The sequence below is a fragment of the Lontra canadensis genome, unplaced genomic scaffold, assembly GCF_010015895.1.
Source record: "Lontra canadensis isolate GAN:19392208 unplaced genomic scaffold, GSC_riverotter_1.0 scaffold200, whole genome shotgun sequence".
In the NCBI taxonomy this organism is placed as follows: Eukaryota; Metazoa; Chordata; class Mammalia; order Carnivora; family Mustelidae; genus Lontra; species Lontra canadensis.
The window spans coordinates 300130-320199 of record NW_022631194.1 but is presented as its reverse complement, the minus strand read 5'-3'; the positions used below and the strand labels follow the sequence as shown (position 1 = coordinate 320199).

The following is a 20070-nucleotide window of genomic DNA, read 5'->3' as shown; positions in this document are numbered from 1 at the left end:
GAGGGCCTTCCCAGACACCAAATTTGTCCTTCAGAAAAAGAAATGTGTGTTGTTCATAAGCCACCAGTCTATGGTATTTTATTATAGCACCCCAAACTAAGTGTGTATTCATTAATAAATAGTATTTATGACCAATCCGTAAAAATTAATGTAAATGGAATAGAATTTAATGGAAAGAAGAATGATATAAAATTTTTAGAGTCTTGGCTTTGCCATACAGTTCTATGAACATGGACAAAAATAGACTTACCAAGGATTTTAATACAAATACAGAGTAATGCTTATTCCTCCCTATTAATAAAACACAAATACCTACCAATTATCTTTAAAACCATGCATTTTATGCTTACCATTATTAACTAGGCACTGTTTGAAGCACTTTAATAATCTTAGTTAATAGGAAACAAACAGGGCTGCCAGAGAGGAGGTGGGTAGAGGGATGGAGTAACTCGGTAACAGGCATTAGGGAAGGCACTTAATGCGATGAGCACTGGGTGTTATACACAACTGATGAATCACTAAACTCTGCCTCTGAAACTAATACAATATGTTAATTGATTTTAAATTTAAAAAATTAAAAATTAGTAATTTTTAAAAATAGTCTTAGTTAATATAATCCTAATAATAATCCAACAAGTCGTCCTTGGCTTACAGGTAGGAAAAGTGAAGCAAGAGCAAATAAATCCATTTGCAAGGCTGTTAAGTGGCAGAACCAGAATTTATACATAGTCTGATTCAGGTTCTTCTGGTGGTTCCATTATAATTTTGATAAACTTTTATTTACTGATTTTTATCTGGGGAGTTACTGTCAACTCCATGCTATGAAAAAGCAGCTTGTCCTCCTACCACTTCCTCTACACCAAAATAATTTTACTTGTTACCTTTGTAATTTTCTAGTATTCTAGGAAATCTGTGGTAAACATAGATCTGAAGTGTACTTATTAAGGACTTTATCATTCCCTGATAGTTTACATCACTGAAAGAATTCTACCCTCACTCACTCGTTCTTTTGCCATGTGTGAGTCATGCTCTGGTTCTGCCGGTGTTTCTTCTTTGGAATCAGTGGGGGCATCCAGTGGATCAGCCATGGAGGAAACAATAGGGATTTTCTTAGCCTGGAAATATTCATAGGCCTTCTTTCCACAGACTAAGAATGTGACATTCTTCCCACTGCTCTGGATTCTTTCTACCACTTTCTCATAGGGTTCATCCACCACGTTCACTCCATTCACTTCGATGATGATATCCTCATCCTCCAGCCCTGCCAGCTCAGCGGGGCTGCCCTTCTGTACCTGTGAAAAGAGGTTCTCAATTACTACTTCCAAACGTGGATAAAGGAATGTTAGATTAGCTTCCCTTCAGAGGAGAGAGGAGCTTGAAAATGTATACTTAACCATGTTATTTCTCCCTGAGATATAGAAGAAAGGTGCTCTGATGCTTTTCTGCTTTTGAAAGCTCCAACTTCCATACTCAAATGAGTACCATGGGAAGAGGGCTCCAGAATGACAGCACTAGGAGACTCTGAACTCACCTCCTCCTACAGACACCAAATCTACACCTACATAAATAGCAATTCCTCCTGAAGAACTGAGGGCTGATTGAGCAGCTTCGGCACAAAAAAAAAAAAAAAAGGATCACAGAGAGGACAGCAGGAGAGATGGAGACAGTAATGATGAAACCCTCGCCCTTGACACTACAAACTGCAGTAGGGAGGGAGAGCACGGAGGAATCTGCACACAGATTCCCCAGACCTGGGGCACAGGGGGAAAAAAAGAGCAGTTTAAAGAGCAACGAGGCTATGAAGGGAACCATTTTATTAACCCTGGAGCATCCTCCAAATGGTAGGGAAACTGCTGAAGCTCTCCAGGTCACAGGTACTAGCAAATACCACTGTTTACATTCCCTCTGCACCTTGACAGTGTAAGACAGGCCCAGGGTCCAGGTGCTCTAGCCATTCTGCCACCACAGCAAACCCTGGACCCTAGCCCACACCAGCTCAAGGTGGGCCCATTATAGCACACACCAAGACACCCTCAGCTGTCTCACCAAAGCAGTCATGGCATAGGCACCCCAAGATCACCCCAGCCCATGCCTGCTTCAGCCATGCCACCAGAGCTGGCTCCACCCAAAGCCACTAGGTACACACAGTCTACACTGGGGACATTTTTACACAAGATTACTTCTTTAAGACAGGGAGAGGTAAAGGTTTGTCTAATTCATAGAAACAAACCAAAAGTGAGTCAAAATGAGACAGAGGAATATGCTCCAAATGAAAAAATAAGACAAAACCTAAGAACAGAACAAAACGGAGATAAGCAACAAACCTGAAAAAGAGTTCAGAGTCATGGTCATAAAGATGCTCACCAGACTTAAGAGTAAATGAATTCAGTGAGAACTTAAAGAAATAGAAAATATATTCTTTATCTCTGATTGGTTTTTATAATAACTGAAATTTTAAAAACACTAGAGGGAATCAGCAGATGATACAGAACAGATCAGTGATCTGGAAAAACAGTTAAGCACCCAAGCTGAACAACAAAAAGAAAAAAATTTTAATTGAGATTAGATTAAGGAATCTCTGGGACAACATCAAGCATGGTAACATTCATGTCATAAGGACCCTAGAAGGAGAAGAGGGAAAGGGACAGAAAGCTTATTTGAAGAAATAATTAAAAACTTCTCTAAACTGGGGAAGGAGACAGACGTCCAGGAGAATCCCAAGCAAGATGAGCCCTAATTTAAATGTCAAAGATATTAAAGATAGAGAATCCTAAAAGCAGCAAGAGGAACGCAACTAGCTACATACAAGGGAAATCTCATAAAGGCTGTCAACTGATTTTTCAGTAGAAACTTTGGGATTATATATATAATCCCACTCCCCCTTTGGCCTGCAAAGGGCTGAAAGGAAAAAACCTACATGCAAGAATGTTCTACCCAGCAAGATTATTTTCAGAATCAAAGGCAAGAGTTTCCCAGACAAAAGTTAAAGAAGTCAAAACCCCTAAATCAGCCTTACAAGAAATGTAGGGCCTCTCCAAGTGGAAAAGAAAGGCCATAACTAGAAGAAAATTATGAAAGGAAAAAATTTCACCAACAAAAGCAAAAATATAGTAAAGGTAGTAGAAACCTAGTATGAAGGTTGAAACACAAAAGTAGTAAAACCAATCATATCTTTTTAAAAAAGTAAGATTTGCAAAATAAAAATATGTAAAATAAGACATGCACTAAATGTGGAGGGAAAGGAATAAAAATGTATGGCTTTTAGAATGTATTTGAATTCGGGAAACCTGGGTGTCTCAGTTGGTTAAGCATCTGATTCTTGATTTTGGCTTAGGTTATGATCTTGGCTGTGAGATCAATCCCCCTGCATCAGGTTCCACACAGGGCATGGATCCTGCTTAGGATTCTGTCTCTCCCTCTGCCCCTCTTTCCCCTGTGCTTGTTTGTGTGCTCTCACTTGCTCTCAAAAAAAAAAAAAAAAAGTTTGAAATTAACCATCAACTTAATATACAAGACTGATTTATAGGCTGCCTATAAGAGACACACTTCAGGCCTAAAGACACAGGCTAAAAGTGACAGACTAGAAAACACACCATGCAAATCGAAGCCAAAAATAAAGCCAAGGTAGCAATGCTTACATTAGATAAAATAGACTTTAAAACAAAGACAGTAGCTAGAGAAAAGGATACTATCTAATGATAAACGAACAGTCCAACACAACAATCATAAATATGTATGCACCCAACACAGGAGTACCAGAATACATAAAGCAATTATTAATAGATATAAAGCAAGAAACTGACAGTAATACAATAATCATAGGTGACTTTAACGCTTCACCTACATCAATGGATATGTCATCCAGACAGAAATTAAAAAGGAAATGGTGACTCTGAACCACACATTAGCCCAGATAGACTTCACAAGTATATACAGAACATTCTATCCAAAATAGCTAAATACAAAATAAAAATAAATAACTAAATACATGTTATTTTCAAGTACACATTGAACATTCCCTAGGATCTCATGTTAGGCCACAAAACAAGTCTTAATAAATTTAAGACTGAAATCATATCCTGCATCTTTTCCAACCACAACAGTATGAAACTAGATATCACAAGAAAAAATCTAAAAAGAACACAAATAGCGTACTACTAAACAATGGGTCAACCAAGAAATCAAGGAGAAAATAAAAGAAATACATGGAGATGGGGCATCTGGGTGGCTCAATGAGTTAAGCCTCTGCCTTCGGCTCAGATCATGGTCTCAGGGTCCTGGGATCAAGCTCCGCATCAGGCTCTCTGCTCAGTGGGGAGCCTGCCCCCGCCCCCGCCTGCCTCTCTGCCTACTTGTGATCTCTCTCTGTCAAATAAATAAATAAAATCTTTTTTAAAAATTAAAAAAATATATATGGAGACAAAACACAATTCAGTCTTTGGGATTCAGTAAAAGCAGTTCTAAGAAGCTTATGGAGATACTGCCCTACCTCAAGAAACGGGAACATTTCACTTTAACCTTATATCCAAAAGAGGTAGAAAAAGAACAAAGTCCAAAGTTAGTCAAAGAAAGAAAAAGATCTGAGTGGAAATAGAGACAAAAAAAAATTATTTATCTATCTATCTATATATATATATATAAAAGGTCAATGAAATCAAGAGCTGGTTCTCTTAAATATAAACAAAACTGTATACCTTTAGGCAGATTCATCAAGAAAAAAAAGAACTCAAAATGAGAAACAAAAGAAGTCACAACCAACACCATAGAAATAAAAAGGATTATAAGAAACTATTATGAAAATTTAGAAGCCAATAAATTGGACAATGTTCCCTCTTGCCACTTTTACCCAGCATAACACTGGAAGACCTAGCTGTAAGAATCAGACAATAAAGGCATCCAAATTGATAAGGAAAAAGTAAAATTATTATTATTTGCAGATAACATACTATACATAGAAAACCCTACAGACTCCACCAAAAAATTAGAATAAATGAATTCAGTAAAGATACAAGATATAAAATTAATACACAGAAATCAATTGTGTTACTATACACTAATAAAGTAGCAGAAAAAGAAAGAAAAAGAAGTTACTATACACTAATAAAGTAGCAGAAAAGAAAAACAATTCTATTTACAATTGCACCAAAAAGAGTAAAATACCTAGGAATAAACTTAACCAAGAAGGTATAAGGCCTGTACTCTGAACACTTAAAAGACACTGATGAAAAAAACTGAAGATGACAAAAACAAATGGAAAGACATTTCATGTTCATAGATTGGAAGAATATTGTTAAAATGTTCAAACTACCCAAAGCAATCTATAGATTCAGTGCAGTTCCTATCAAAATACCAACAGCATTTTTCACAGAAATAGAACAAATAATGCTAATTCGTAGGGAACCACAAAAGAAAGCAAAATAGCCAAAGCACTCTTGAGATGGGAGAAGAAAATCTGGTATATCACAATCCCAGATTTCAAGATACACTACAAAGCTATAGTAATCAAAACAGTAGTATTGGCACAAAAAATAGACATGTAGATCAATAGAACAGAATAGGAAACCCAGAAATGATCCCATACTTATATGGTGAATGAATCAACAAAGGAGGGAAGAATATACATTGGAGAACAGAGTTCCTTCAATAAAAGTTCATATGAAAACTGGACAGCTACCTAAGAGAATGACCACTTTCTCACACACAAAAATGGTAGAATATGGAATGAATAAATCATGAGGTAAAAGGTACGGCATAGGGAATATGGTCAATGATACTATAATGTTGTATTGTGACAGATGGTAGCTACGCTGTGGCTGAGCTTAGCATAACATATAGAGGAAGGAAGAAAATCCCACTTAAAATTGCATCAAAGAGAATAAAACACCTAGGAATAAACTCAATGAAGGCTAAGAAGGAGGTCTGTATGCAGAATCCAAGAAACAAACAGAAATAGACTCAAATCCACTCTGAAAACAGTGAGACTGATATTAAAAGAAAGAAAGTAAAGATGACACACATAAATGGAAAGATATTCCATGATCACAGATTAGGAGAATTAATAGTGTTAAAATGTCCATACAACCCAAAACAACCTACAGATTCCATGCAATGCCTATCAAAATTCCAATAGTGGTTTTCACAGAACTAGGAAAGATCCTAAAATTTGTATGGAACCACAAAGATCCTGCATAGGCAAAGCACTCTTAAGAAGAAAAAAGCTAGGGTCTCATAATTCCAGATTTAAAGGTATGCCAAAAATCTACAGTTATCAAAACTGTGTAGTACTGGCACAAAAGTAGACACATAAATCAATGGGACAGAATAGAGAGACCAGAAATAAACCCATGCTTATATGGTCAATTAATCTACAACAAAGGAGGCAAGAATATATGGTGCAGAAAAGACTGTGTCTTCAATAATTGGTGCTGGGAAAACAGAAAAGTTACATGCAAAAGAATGAAACTGGACCACTTTCTTATACCACATACAAAAACTCAAAATGGATTAAGACCTAAATATGGGACCTGAAAACTAAAACTAAAAATATGAGACCTAAAACTCCTCAAAGAAAACACAGGCAATAATTAACTCTGACATCAGCTTTAGCAACATTTTTCTAGATCTGTCTCCTCAGGCAAGGGAAAGAAAAGCACAAAGAAACTTTGTTTATTTATTCAGACTATACCAAACTAAAATGCTTTTACACAGCAGAGGGAAAGCATCAACAAAATGAAAGGGCAACCTACTGAATGGAGAAGATATTTGCAAATGATATATCTGATGAGGGGTTGAAATCCAAAATATATTAAAACTCCTACAACAACAAATAACAACAAATAATCCAATTAAGAAATGGACAGAAGACCTGAATAGGCATTTTCCCAAAGAAGACACACACATGGCCAAGAGACACACAGGAAAAAATGCTCAACATTATTAATTAGGAAATGCAAATCAAAACCACAATGAGGTATCTCCTCACACCTGTCAGAAGGGCTAGTACCAAAAAGATGAGAAATGACAAGTATTGGCAAGGATGTGGAGAAAAGGGAATGAACCCCAGTGTGCTGTGGGTGGGGATTATAAATCAGTGCAGCCCCCATGGAAAACAGTATGGAGATTCCTCGAAAAATTAAAAATAGAAATACCATAAGACCCTTTGATCCCACTTTGGTATCTTCCCAAAGAAAACAAAAACATCAATTTGAAAAGATCTGCGCACTCCTATGTTTATAGTAGCATTATTTCTACTAGCCAAGGTATGGAAGCCACCTAAGTGCCCACTGATGGATGAATGGATAAAGAAGATGTGGTATGTGCATGTGTCCCAATGGAATATTACTCAACCATAAAAAAAACCTAAATCCTGCCATTCACAACTATATGGATGGGCTTAGATAATATTGTGCTAAATATTATGCTAAATAATATTATGCTTAGAAAGAAGTCAGACTGAAAAAGACATGTGCCTTATGATTTCACATGTATGCAGAATCCAAGAAACAAAACAAACAGACTCAAATCCAGAGAAAAAACAGGTGGGTTGCCAAAGCAGAGATAGATGGGGGATATGGGCAAAATAGGCAAAGGGGATTAAGAAGTACAAACTTCCAGTTATAAGTCACAGGAATTAAAAGTACAGCTTAAGGAATATAGTCAACAATATTTAATAACTGTATGACACAGTGGTAACTACACTTAACTAATGAGAGCCTTTGTAATGTATATAATTATTAAAACACTATGTTATACACCTGATATAACATTGTATGTCAACTATACTTCAATTTTTTTAAAAAATCATTAAAAGCATCAGAAAAAAAAAGTGTGTAGCATTACAGTGATTGAATATCATACTATAGGTCTTCTGGGTTGAAGGCACTAATTCACCTCCTTCATAGGTTCCCTTTCTGCATTCCCAACTTAGGAGCCATAAAGATGGTCTTCTCATGGTCAGTCCCTACAGGCTAGGGACATTATGCCAAATGTGTAAGTTACCAAGTATCACCCCCACTCAGAGCTGACAGTGACTGTCAACTATTGTCATGCCTCACTCTATTTGATTTGAAAGTATCTAAAGACAATTAGGTGTTTAAGAAAAAGAAAAGAGGTGAGCTTAGGACGTACTAGTCACTGTCTTAAAGGGTAGAGGACCATGACAGACAGCATTTGTTTAAACCCTCAGTGTACCCCTTCCATGTAAGCTTTTTACTAAGCCATCAGTGAGCGGGAGAAACCACAGCTCTCTCAACTGGGGCTGTGCTCATTGGGCTGCTAGAACCAGAGTACCATACCTCTTTGACGAAGGAGCCTGGCTGACCCTGAATGGCATTTAAGTGAAAGCCACAGCCATTTTCCCCTTTAACCAGCCAGCAAAGTTTAGGCTTATGATCTCCTACTTCCTCTGTAGTATCTGGACTTGACACTTCTGGAGGAGCGGGAGCCGGCATCGGAGCTGGAGCCTCCTTGACAGAACCATTGGGCAGTTCTTGACTTTGATAGTAGAGAAATGGAGAAAAATGAGCCTTTTGAAAATAAAGGGGAAAAAAAACCCATTAATTGTAAGGATGAGTAGTTATACTTTACGAAAAGTGCTAGTTTCTTTCACAAGGTGTCACCCATGTTCCACAAGCCTGGCGGATACATCTGATTGTGGGCAGGGAAATTTCTATACTACCCCAACCGCAAAACATATAAAGATTGAGCTTAGCTATGGAGTAAACAAATGCACAAATACACAAAAATCAAAAGAGTACAGAATGCCGCGCAAAGATCCCAAAATAAGTAACAAAAATGCTAGTTTCTTGTGACTTGCCCTGTAGCTCCTGCACAATAGGTTCATTGGGCCCTTTCCTCCTCAATAAGATGGTCTTCGGAGCTCCTTGAACACATCAGAGAAAGTGCAACAGAGCAATATTTTTTTTTTAAAGATTTTATTTATTTATTTATTTGACAGAGAGAGATCACAAGTAGGCAGAGAGGCAGGCAGAGAGAGAGGAAGGGAAACAGGCTCCCTGCTGAGCAGAGTGCCCGATGCGGGACTCGATCCCAGGACCCTGAGATCATGACCTGAGCCGAAGGCAGCGGCTTAACCCACTGAGCCACCCAGGTGCCCTACAGAGCAATATTTTTATCACCATCTCAAGTACACAGAGTAATTTGTTGTCCTCATTTTACTATTTTTTGTTGTAATCATTAGCTGACACTCCTGTTAGGCCAAACTCCTCACCATCTTTAAATACTTCTAATCCATCTCCTCTCTCAGACCATCCCTGTGAAGAAGGGAGTGAAAGTCTTGAATACAAAAGAGACCTAGAACAGGAAACACATGACTGATTTTTTTTTTAAAGAATTAAAAGCTTAGTAGACTGTGGGTTTTAACTGAAGAACTAATAGGGTAGATTTGGGTATGATAAGATCCTGGATCAGCAGTTAAATCGCTGCTTACAACTATCCAGGACAATTTGTTAGGCGAGGAGTAGAAAATCAAGCAATTCCAAGTGAGTACAATGTGTGCTCTGCCCCAGATTGTACTGTTCAGCCACCTGGTTAAAATTAGAATAGGGTCCTCTGGTTATCATTTCTCTCACTAACCACAAGACCACATCTTCCTTTCTAAACAATAGTAGCACCAGCTAAGAACTCCTAAGCTACCCAGGTGAACTAAATTTCAGAGCTTTCAGTGATAGGCTTGCAAATGTCCCACATTTCTTTCTGTCTTTACAATGAAGAAAGTTACCAGTGACTCATTACATACAAAAATACCTCTGATATCACTACCCAACAGGCAAATCAGCTGTATGGGATAGTAGCAGCTGACCTTGAAGATAAGTACCATAACATTAAACACTTAATGAGGTTTTATGCACTTTCATATATTTGGGTGCCTAGTATGTGCCAAGAACTGGTTTGATTCAACTATAGATCTCAAAGACTCCCCCCCACCGCCAGCCACCCACCCCTGTACAGAACCTACTTTAGAGGGCATTTGGGGAGAGGGGAGGGAGAAGATGGGGACAGGCATCTTTTCAGATCAAAGTTCTCCCTTATATTAAACCAGAACATTACAGAGAAATCATTGTCATAAAATCAGGAGGGATTGGGAAAGAACTGATGCCAGAATCCCCTTTACAGCAGCCAGAGCAGTGACCTCCTGACTTCTGCCTAAACTTTTCCACAAGCTGGAAGGTCACCACTTGGCAAAAATGGCTACCCTGTTCCTGGCAGCTTTATGTGTCCTTAAGCCAAAAGCTAGCTCCCTATACATTCTCTATTTAGTTAAACTATGCCCTGTAGAACACCCCAAAAGTAGGGGCTTCTTGCATGTAATAACCTTCTGAATTCTTTTAAATATATTTTTTTAATTTTATATACACACACTATATTTACCATTTTTAAATCCATTCATCGGTCAGTGGACACTTGGTTTGATTCCATCTTTTGGCTGTTGTGACTTAATCTGTGGTCTAACATATGGTCTGTCCTGGAGAATGGCCCATGTGCCCTCAAGAAGAATGTGTTCTGTTGCTGGATAGAGTGCTCTGTATTTCTGTTAGATCTAGTTAGTTTCTTTTGTTCAAGCCCTTGAGTTCCTTATCTTCTGACTAGTGGCTCTATCCATGATAGAGAATGGGATATTGAAGTCTCCCAACCATTATAGTAGAATTGTCTATTTCTACTTTCAAGTTTGTCAGTGTTTGTTTCATTTTTTTCCAGCTCTATTAATGTGTAATTAACAAATTGTATGTATTCAAGGTGTATGGTGTAATTTGATACACGTACACATTGTGAAGTGATCACCACAATCAAGGTAATTAACATATCTATTGCCTTACATAGTTACCATTTAGCCTTTTAAATTCTTTTTTTTTTTTTTTTATTTGTTAGAGAGAGAGAGAGAGAACGCCAGCGCACCAAGCAGGGGGAACGCCAGGCAGAGGGAGAAGCAGGGTCCCTGCTGAGCAAGGAGCTCGATGCAGGACTTGATCCCAGAGTCCTGGGATCATAACCTGAGCCAAAGGCAGACAACCAACTAAGCCACCCAGGCATCCCTAGCCTTTCAAATTCTTGAAAATGTTCTCTTTTCTTCCCCAAAGTCTACGCTTATTCAAACTAAATATGGTGATCTCCAAAAACTCTGCCCTGATTACCTTTCTGGACACTGGCCTTCTTATAGTTGTGTTCTCAGAACTGGACACAACGTTGTCTTAACAAACATAACTTATGTATGTGCCAGGCATTATTCTAAATGTTCTAAATACTACCTCATATAACCCTTCACAGTAGCAATCCCCATCTTACAACTAAGCGGGCAAGCACAGGGAGGGTAACTTGCCCAAGATCACATTATGGGTCATTTAAAGTATGGTCTGAACAACTCAGGACAGAAAGACTATCATCTCCAAGCCAAGTGTCAGTTAAGGTAACTTTAAATTGCCTTTTGGGGGGTGGGGGTGGCTACTTAGAGTATAATCAGGTTTCTGGTCTTTTTTGTAGCCCTCAAATCAGGTCTCACCATTTGGTATTCATACAATTTAGTTTTAAGTCAGTTTAGTACCTGAAATTTATTCCTGTTTAAACTTAAACTCATTAGTTTTTACCCTTCTTTCTATCCTGACTGGATATTTTGAATATAATCTCTAGTAAATTAATTACCCATCAATACATTAAGCCATCCATATGACTTAAGTATGTTGAGTATTTTCCATATTGTCATCCAAATTTGGTAATAAACTAGCTGAAGATAGGAAGCCTACCACTGGAGTCATCTATTCAGACTGACACGTTCCAATATCAAGGATTCTACAGCTAAGGTTGTACAACTAGCTAAAACCCATTTTAAAAACCCATTAACTAAAAACCCATTAACTGTTCTATTGTCCAGCTCACTCTTTAATCTTCTTTACGCAAGTATCTTGAAAGAGTTCATCAAAATGTGCTGAGAGGGTATATGATATAATGAATTAAGAACCTGCGTTCAGGGCGCCTGGGTGGCTCAGTGGGTTAATAAGCCTCTGCCTTCGGCTCGGGTCATGATCTCAGGGTCCTGGGATCGAGTCCCGTATCAGGCTCTCTGCCCTGCAGGGAGCCTGCTTCCTCCTCTCTCTCTCTCTCTCTCTCTCTCTCTCTCTCTGCCTGCCTGTCTGCCTACTTGTGATCTCTGTCTGTCAAATAAATAAATAAAATCTTTATAAAAAAAAAAAAAAGAACCTGTGTTCAAATTCAGGTTGGGTTCAAATTTAAAAAGTGGGTGACATTTTTAAAAAAATGAAGTTTAAAGAGACTAAGAAATTGCTAATCTATAAAAAGGGACTAATACCACACCCTATCACATTCTTCCTCTGTATCATTTATGCACCTTCAAATGCTTCCATTATTGTGTATCACATGGAACAAGTCCATCTTTGTTCATCTTGTGACCATGACCTAGTGAGTCAGATGGTACGTAGAAGGCCCCCACATGTCTGTTAAATTAGACTGAACACCTCACTTCCTGTGATAAAATTAAAAGATTATTAAGAAACAAACATGAAGATAACACCAGTTGTGATTAAAATTTGAGAGCAAATAAGGTTAGTTTGACACTAGGGTTAGTTAGTCTTGGTGAATCTGTGATTCCATTTCCTTGCTAAGGGCTTAGAAGCTATTTAAAAATCCTTTCTAGGGATGCCTGGGTGGCTCAGTCGTTAAGCATCTGCCTTTGGCTCAGACCCTGATCCCAAGGTCCTAAGATTGAGCCCCCACATCTGACTCCCTGCTCAGCAGAAGGCCTGCTTCTCCCTCTCCCACTCCCCTTGCTTGTGTTCCTTTTCTCACTGTCTTTCTCTGTGAGATAAATAAAATCTTTAAAAAAATAAAAATAAAAATCCTTTCCAGTCTTTTATGTGGGTTAATGGAATTCATTGGTCTATGGTTTAAAATCCCATTGTTTCCTATTTGGGAAAGTTAGGGTTACATCCGCCTTTTCCCAGGCTATCGTTCATAGATTTTTCTTAGATCACCAAGAATAATTCTGTTGTTACATTTGCAAATTCTTTCAAAAGTTTGAATCTAAGAATTTAAAACTCATGTACCTATTACTTGGCATTCTCTTATCACTACCAGTTTGAACTTCAGTGCTGCCTTAATGATGATTGCTATGCCCTTCCAATTTGAAAATCAAAGTGGTAACTTAGCCAAAGTTTGAGGCCTTGAGGGCATGAACACCAGCCTTAATGCATGAATATACAGCCTTAAATTACTTACCAGTCTATACATGTTGTCCGTCTCTTTGTCTACCACCAGCAGCGAAGTCTGATCTCCTCCCTTTCTAATCATTTCCACCACACTGTCATGATCCAGGGATTCCACAGACTGGCCGTTGACAGCGACTAACAGGTCATTGTTCTTCAAGCCAGCTTCCTCTGCCGGACTTCCAGAATCTATGTCCTTGATGACTTGACCTACCCTCCCCAAAAATGAAAGAAAATTATCAGAAAGACCCCTAAATTAAGCTGTAGAATTTCTTCTGGGACCCATTTATTTTATCAGATAAGATAAATTTAAAAGTCATTCTGAATACTACTGCCCCTCCCACCAGCATCCCAGGAAGATGATAAGCACACCATCCAGCCACATTCCCTGCCCACAACTTACTCCAGGAACAAACTCAGCCATTACCAATGAAAGGATCTTAAAGAAAAGAATCATGTTGTAACTAAACACATCTGAGGCAGAATCTTGACAAAACTGCATGCTAAGCATTAAGAGTGAGCAAGTTCCCAGGAAGTCAGTGAGCATCTTTGTACCCATACATCTTATGTAGATGCTAAGCCATTAAAATGGGGCAGAAAGAAGAACAAAACCAAAGAACTCAGAGCCTAAGAAACACATGCTGGCATTCTAGTAGCAATTGGATGTATTCAACTATGAATGTGTTCGTGTGTGCATGCCTCAAAGATGCGTCTTTACCCTTCCTCTCCTCACTTGAACTGCCTTCACCAGATGCCTTTAGAGCTCTCACACTTTTTTTGTTCCTCCCACTATTTTAACAAGCTCGTTTCACTTTTCCAGCTTGCTGCTGGACATCTCCAAGTAGATAGCCCATAGTCCCCTCAAATGTAACGTGTTCAAACCAAAAGTCGTCTCTGCCCATCTCCCCCATCCCAAAGCTCCTCCCCTCGGTCACCTGTTCATGGAAGTACCATCACCCCAGTCACTGACATTTAGCATCAATTCTTCCACAGTATCCACTCCCAGTATTCCAATCAACTGCTAGGTCATTTGATGCTACCTTAATATTTGACACATCTCTTCTCTGATCCCACTTCTTCTCCCTAAATGCATTTCATCTTAGTTCCTGCCTGAAATCTACCTAACAACTACCGCACCTTACCAACAGCTCTCCCGGTCCCTAATCCTTGCCTTCTCCAATGCAGATCTGCCTTCAGATTCATCCTGATGCAATGTCTGTCCAAGTCTTCCCGGGTACAACAGCACAAGCACGGACTTTAGAACGGAACAAGATCTAAATCTGATCCCAGTTAAACCACAACTATTTGTCCTTATAATAATTCCTGTATCTTTTCCCAGCCCTCAATTTCAGAAATTCTTCTTGCAGAATTATTAGGAGTAACGGAGATGTCTAAAGCCCCCAAGATGCTGCAGTCTTAATTTTTGTCTCTCACACTATTGAAAAAAGTTTTCACTCCCCATCAACTACAGAGCCAAGTCCAGACTCTTCAGCCTGGCATTAAAGGCCCTCATCATCTCTTTCCAACCTGCCTTTCTGACGTGCTTTTCTGTGGCACACATCAGATGCCGATCAAACTGCACCCACGTTTCCCTGCTTGGTTCACACAATCCTATCCTCATGGAATGGCCTTCATTGTCCCCACACCATCTACTTTTTCAAATTTTATTCACACTACAAAGGCCTGAGCTCAGGTGCTATCTCTACCATGAGGTCTTCCAGTACTTTTTTAGTAGGAAAAATTTGCTCCAACCTTGAATTCCAATAGTACTCTACCCCATATTATGGTGCCCCTCACCCTCCACCTTCAGTCATGGACATACGAGTTGTATCTCCTCTACTAAATAGTGGGCTCCTTGACTGAAGAATTCCTGTTTGAGTCACTTGATATTCTATAAGGCCCTGAGGATGTTTTTATATAATTCATCAAATGTTTATTTGATTCATATTAATATAAATATACATGATGAAAAGAAAATAGCAATGTCTAGAACAAGAGTTTGCTAATGGCCTGAGCCTTGCATTCCTTTATATAGTCAGCTTCCCTATAAGGACCTTAATTCTTTCCCTGTTGAGTTAGAAGGAATTAGAAAGATTTTGGATACTATTTGATTCCCAGACCCCAACCCACACCCCTTACTCAGATCTAGAACTAATTCTGCTCAAGACTTCTCAACTTTGCATGCTAGGACAGCACATTCGTGGCTTAAAATCAGGTATATTGGGAGTATTTTCACCACAAAAATACAAACCAAAAAAAAATCAACAAATGCTACAAATCAGGGCATTTTTTTTCCCAAGAGCAAATTACAGCATACTACTGCCCAGATCCAAAATTCTGCCTCATCATTCTGCTAAGGAAACCTTGAGATGCCCATCATGGCCCATGGAAAATGATCCAGCTATGCTCTCTAGTCTCTCGCTGTCCCCTCAGCAGCTGGTAGGGACTCGGAGGCCTAAAAGAACTCCGGAGTCAGAGTGGCCGAAGAATTAGATGGTTATACCACCAAGTTTTCTGTTCTTCTAGTACCTTACCCTTCTGTCCTGGGCCTGCCCTTAGATAGAAACCATAGCCATTGCTTCCCTTCTTCATCTCCACAACCCGGGGCTGGTGGGGTAGCAATTTCAAACTGGCTGTCTCTCTCTTGAATTTTATCTTCTGCTCAGCATGGAGTTTGTCAGTCTCCTTGTCCACCAGCAGGAACATGACACGGCTTCCAGAGTTCTTCACCTGCAACAGCACACACAGGTAAGACCGACAGCCATCGCCAAGAACAGTGTGGGAAGCAGGAAAGTTTCTTCCTGGAGGCTCACAGTCTCTGGATTCGATAGAAAATAATGGAATGTAAGGCCCAAGTTTAAACTATGATACTCTTTCCTACCATCTCACTGGTCAACACTATCTCCAGTCCATAACTGTGTTTGCCTTTGCTAAGTATGACCTCACCCACACAGATGCTAACTGAATCCAAGTGAGAGCTAGAATTCAGAAAACCCAGAAAGGTACTTAAGCGAGGTACTTAAGTCTAGAGAAGGAGTTTGGAAAAGCATGAAAAGGTCTACTTTGAAAAATTATCCTACCAAGAGAAGATCAAGTTGGTCAGTTTTCAAAGTTCCATATGACCACAAAGGAAAACCTCAGAGGGCTATCCATGTGTCAGGGAACTGTGCTGGGACATAAGATTTGGGGTAACATGTCTTCCAATACTCTCTATGTGTAGCTCTCTATCCATCACCACATTGGTTATCTGCCAGCTTGTATTAAAACATTTTAGTAGAACACTGACTTTGTTATAAATTCGGAGGGGGCTCCCAATCAGGTACAAATAAGATCCAAAAGCTAAAGTTAACAGTACTTTAGAATGCTTTTCTCCAAAAACCTGAAACCAGCAAAAGCCTTACTCCAGAACCCCAGGTTAAGACTGCTGACACCACTAGTGTGTCTGTACCCTCTTAATGCAAAGGGCTGGTTAACCTCTCATCACTATATTCCTCCCATCATAGATTGCCATTCATGTCTTCCTGTCGCTTCCAGTAAGAGTAAGTGAAAAGTAAGGAAAGTCCCCTTTGGGCTATACCTTTGCCACCACTTCCTCGTGGCTGGCATCTTCAACATTCTCTCCATTCACTTCAATCAAGTGATCCCCAGCCAGGACACCAGCTTTCATAGCCACACCTTGAGGCGTTATATCGGTCATATACACTCCCTTTTTACCTGAAAGGGCGTGGACAAGCATTACAACTCTATTTCATGGAAAGTCCAATTATAAAGGATTTTCTCCCAAAAATGTAAAATTACAACTTCCAATTTTAAGGCTAACTCAAATAGACTGGGGCTTCTGATCTGGAATTAAAATTATAGCTCCTGGCACAAAGCTTGACACAGATGTTGATCGGTTGGTTTCTATTAATCCGAGTAGAATTTCTGAGCCCAGCTGAATGCAAGGAAGGAATCTCAGAGGGCAGTGGCCTCTTGAGGCAAAAAGCACCAAGCTGTGCCCTTGCTGCTTCATTGTGCCTTACTCCCATTCTTTGCCTTTGTGGAATTAGAAGGCTTCTATTCCACTCTGTCCTCTTTAATTAGTACCATCACCAACCATCATACACCAGTGAAGTCAGGAAATCTCACTCTTTCCAGCTTAAGAGAACAGAGGCACAGAAGGGCAGGCGCACACAATCAGTCTGGATTAATAGATGATGTGACTTAGGTGCTTCTTATAGAAATGCTGCCAATTCTTTCAAAATACTAATATTTCAACCTGGCCAAAGGGTAGCTTCAGAAAGACAAAATAAGTGATTTATAAGGAATAACAGTATAATCTGCTACCTTACAATTTCTCCGGTTGCCTTGTTATAGATTTGTCATGAAGAAAACATTTTCTTCATAAAGCTAATCGAAACCATTCATTATGTATATTAGCGCAAGAGTTCAAGGAGTAGAATCTGAATTATGATAACTTTCACACCATTTTGCTGATAATGGACTTCTACGAAATGCCCAGCTTCCCTTGACCACCTCCACCATTATGTTTAATAATGGACAAACTTGAGAAGTACATTTTTTTTAAGATTTTATTTATTTGACAGACAAGAGATCACAAGTAGGCAGAGAAGCAGGCAGAGAGAGAGGAGGAAGCAGGCTCCCTGCTGAGCATAGATCCTGATGTGGGACTTGATCCCAGGACCGTGAGATCATGACCCGAGCTGAGGACAGAAGATTTAACCCACTGAGCCACCCAGACGCCCCGAGAAGTACCTGTTATAGCTACTTTACATCACTTGCTATAGGTTAAATAAGACTTGGAAACAATTTATGTCTACTATTGCTCGGCTCTTTATGATTTACTCAATTATGACCCATGCTTCTCCAGTAGCGGAAAGAATGTGGGAGGAGCAACATTCAAGGTCGAACCCGAAAGTCTCATGTAGCCTCTGTGTCTCCCGCCTACATCCCAGAGACACCATCACAGAACCACGGGCAACTGAGCAAAAGCCAATCTGCATCTTTATAAATTCTAGAAACAGATCTTCTAGTACTTCTAGTACTTCCTGTCGGACAGAGGCACCTCAGAGCAGGGGAGGCTAGGCACTACTTGAGTGTCACAAGACGGTGGGGACTAGTATAGCCTCCTCGTAAACTAGACCAGGTTCTGCCTCATCAACAGGTGCTCCAGAATTTGCCGAATAAAGGAGCATCTGGGCACTCAAAAGTGAAAAAGTAGCTACTCAAAAGTAGCTATGATGAAGAATCTCCTTTTTCTTGCCTTTTCTTCCCCTTCTCCCCTCCCTCCTCACCCTAAGGCAGAAAGGAAAGAATAACAAAGAAGCATCAGCCCTCTCACCCTCTAGCCTCCAAGGCTCAGCCCAACAAACACTGGGGGACAGGAGGGCCCAGCGCCCCTCCCTGCCCTGGGCTGGGTCCAGTGTTTTGATCCCTCATTGCACAATTGTCAAAGCAAGGGAAAGGCCAGGGAGGGAGGGGGAGGGTAGGAGGGAGAAGCTGCAGTTGGACGGCCAGAGCATCTGAAAAATCTGTCAAAGAAGTCATTAACCAATAATAATATCTTTCTTCAGGAAAGGCCACCCTCGAGCTCACCTTGGACAGTTTTCAGAGAGAAGCCATAGCTGTTCCCCTCCTTCACCAGGTAGCAGAGCCGTGGCTGGGTCCAAGTCTGTGCTCCTTCGTTCACCACAGAGGGCAGATTCTTATCATTCAAACTCGGCTCCTTCTGACTTTGACCCAACTCTTTCAAGTCTACCTGTTTTTTCATTGCTTTCTCATAGGAATTCCCATCCAGGACTAGCAAAGTCACTGAATTCCCACTCTTCCTGACGAGCTCTACAACCTAGGAAGAAGAAAAAGATCACTTTAACCAAGAAGCCTATCAGCGCCCATAGGGGATCCTCACCATCTGGCTCATTCTCTGCATCTAGAGATTCTGATTGCTGACCCTTGAAGCCCAAAGAGTCAGCAGATGGGGCTCCAGCCATCTGTACCCCATCCCTCCTAAGATCCAGGAGCAGATTGAAGGGGACAGGGCTCTAGCACTGTTGTAACCTAGACTGTGGCCCAGTCCCAGCTGGGCTAATGGAAACAGCATGGCGTAGTGGAAGGAGCATCCACTAGGGGGTAGGCAGAACTGGGGCAGGTCAGACCATCCATGGGTTCGCTGCATGAACACATTAGCAAGCAAAGTTCTCCGATCCTCTGAGCCCTCTTCTGTGACATGTGATATGGAACCTCATGGGTTGTGATAAGGGTTCAACAAAATCATGAATATGAAATTGCCTAGCATAGTTCCTGGCATATAGCAAATATGATGCTTATGGACTCTGACACTATTCAATCTAGGAATAATTTTACAGTTCCCAGTTCATTGGAAGGGACTTGAGTAGCAGGCAGAAGGTAGGGCCATAAAGGGGTCTGCCTTGCCAGTGGCAGCTGGGAACACTCCGCCAACCCCAAAAACTAATCAGCAGAGATGTGGGGACTAAAGAGATCCTGGAGAAAGAACCCCAGATGGCCCACTCACCTGCATATGCTCTTCCTTGTCCACAAAGACACCGTTGATCCTAAGAACTCGGTCTCCATCCTGGAGGCCCGCCTTCTCTGCCGGGCTACCTTTCTCAACCACCCGGACCAGGTGGCCGTCAGTGTCCTTCTCGATTCGCAGGAAGAAGCCATAGCTTTGCCCGTCTTGTTTAGACAGTTCACATTCTCGAGGATGGAAGGTGGAAGCCATTTCTGTGATGAAAAACAAATGGATAAACCCATGGGAAAGAAAATCTGCTTGGAGAGAGAACCCTTGCCCTCAATCCTATTCTTCTAACCATGCCAA

The 20070-nt window shown here is 40.3% G+C and overlaps 1 protein-coding gene across 2 annotated transcripts in view; it reads right to left on the bottom strand.

Moving 5' to 3' along the window:
* Positions 1–20070, bottom strand: part of PDZK1 (PDZ domain containing 1) — a 37099-nt gene that overhangs the window by 1168 nt on the left and 15861 nt on the right. For both annotated transcript variants that reach the window (XM_032848180.1, XM_032848181.1), the window contains exons 2-8: positions 19765–19976; positions 18828–19077; positions 16810–16946; positions 15767–15962; positions 13246–13442; positions 8295–8525; positions 1002–1292 (exon numbers count right to left, since the gene is read on the bottom strand). In XM_032848180.1, the coding sequence (XP_032704071.1) occupies positions 1002–1292; positions 8295–8525; positions 13246–13442; positions 15767–15962; positions 16810–16946; positions 18828–19077; positions 19765–19974 (1512 nt within the window). In that variant the 5' untranslated portion in view covers positions 19975–19976. The remainder of the gene's footprint in view (positions 1–1001; positions 1293–8294; positions 8526–13245; positions 13443–15766; positions 15963–16809; positions 16947–18827; positions 19078–19764; positions 19977–20070) is intronic.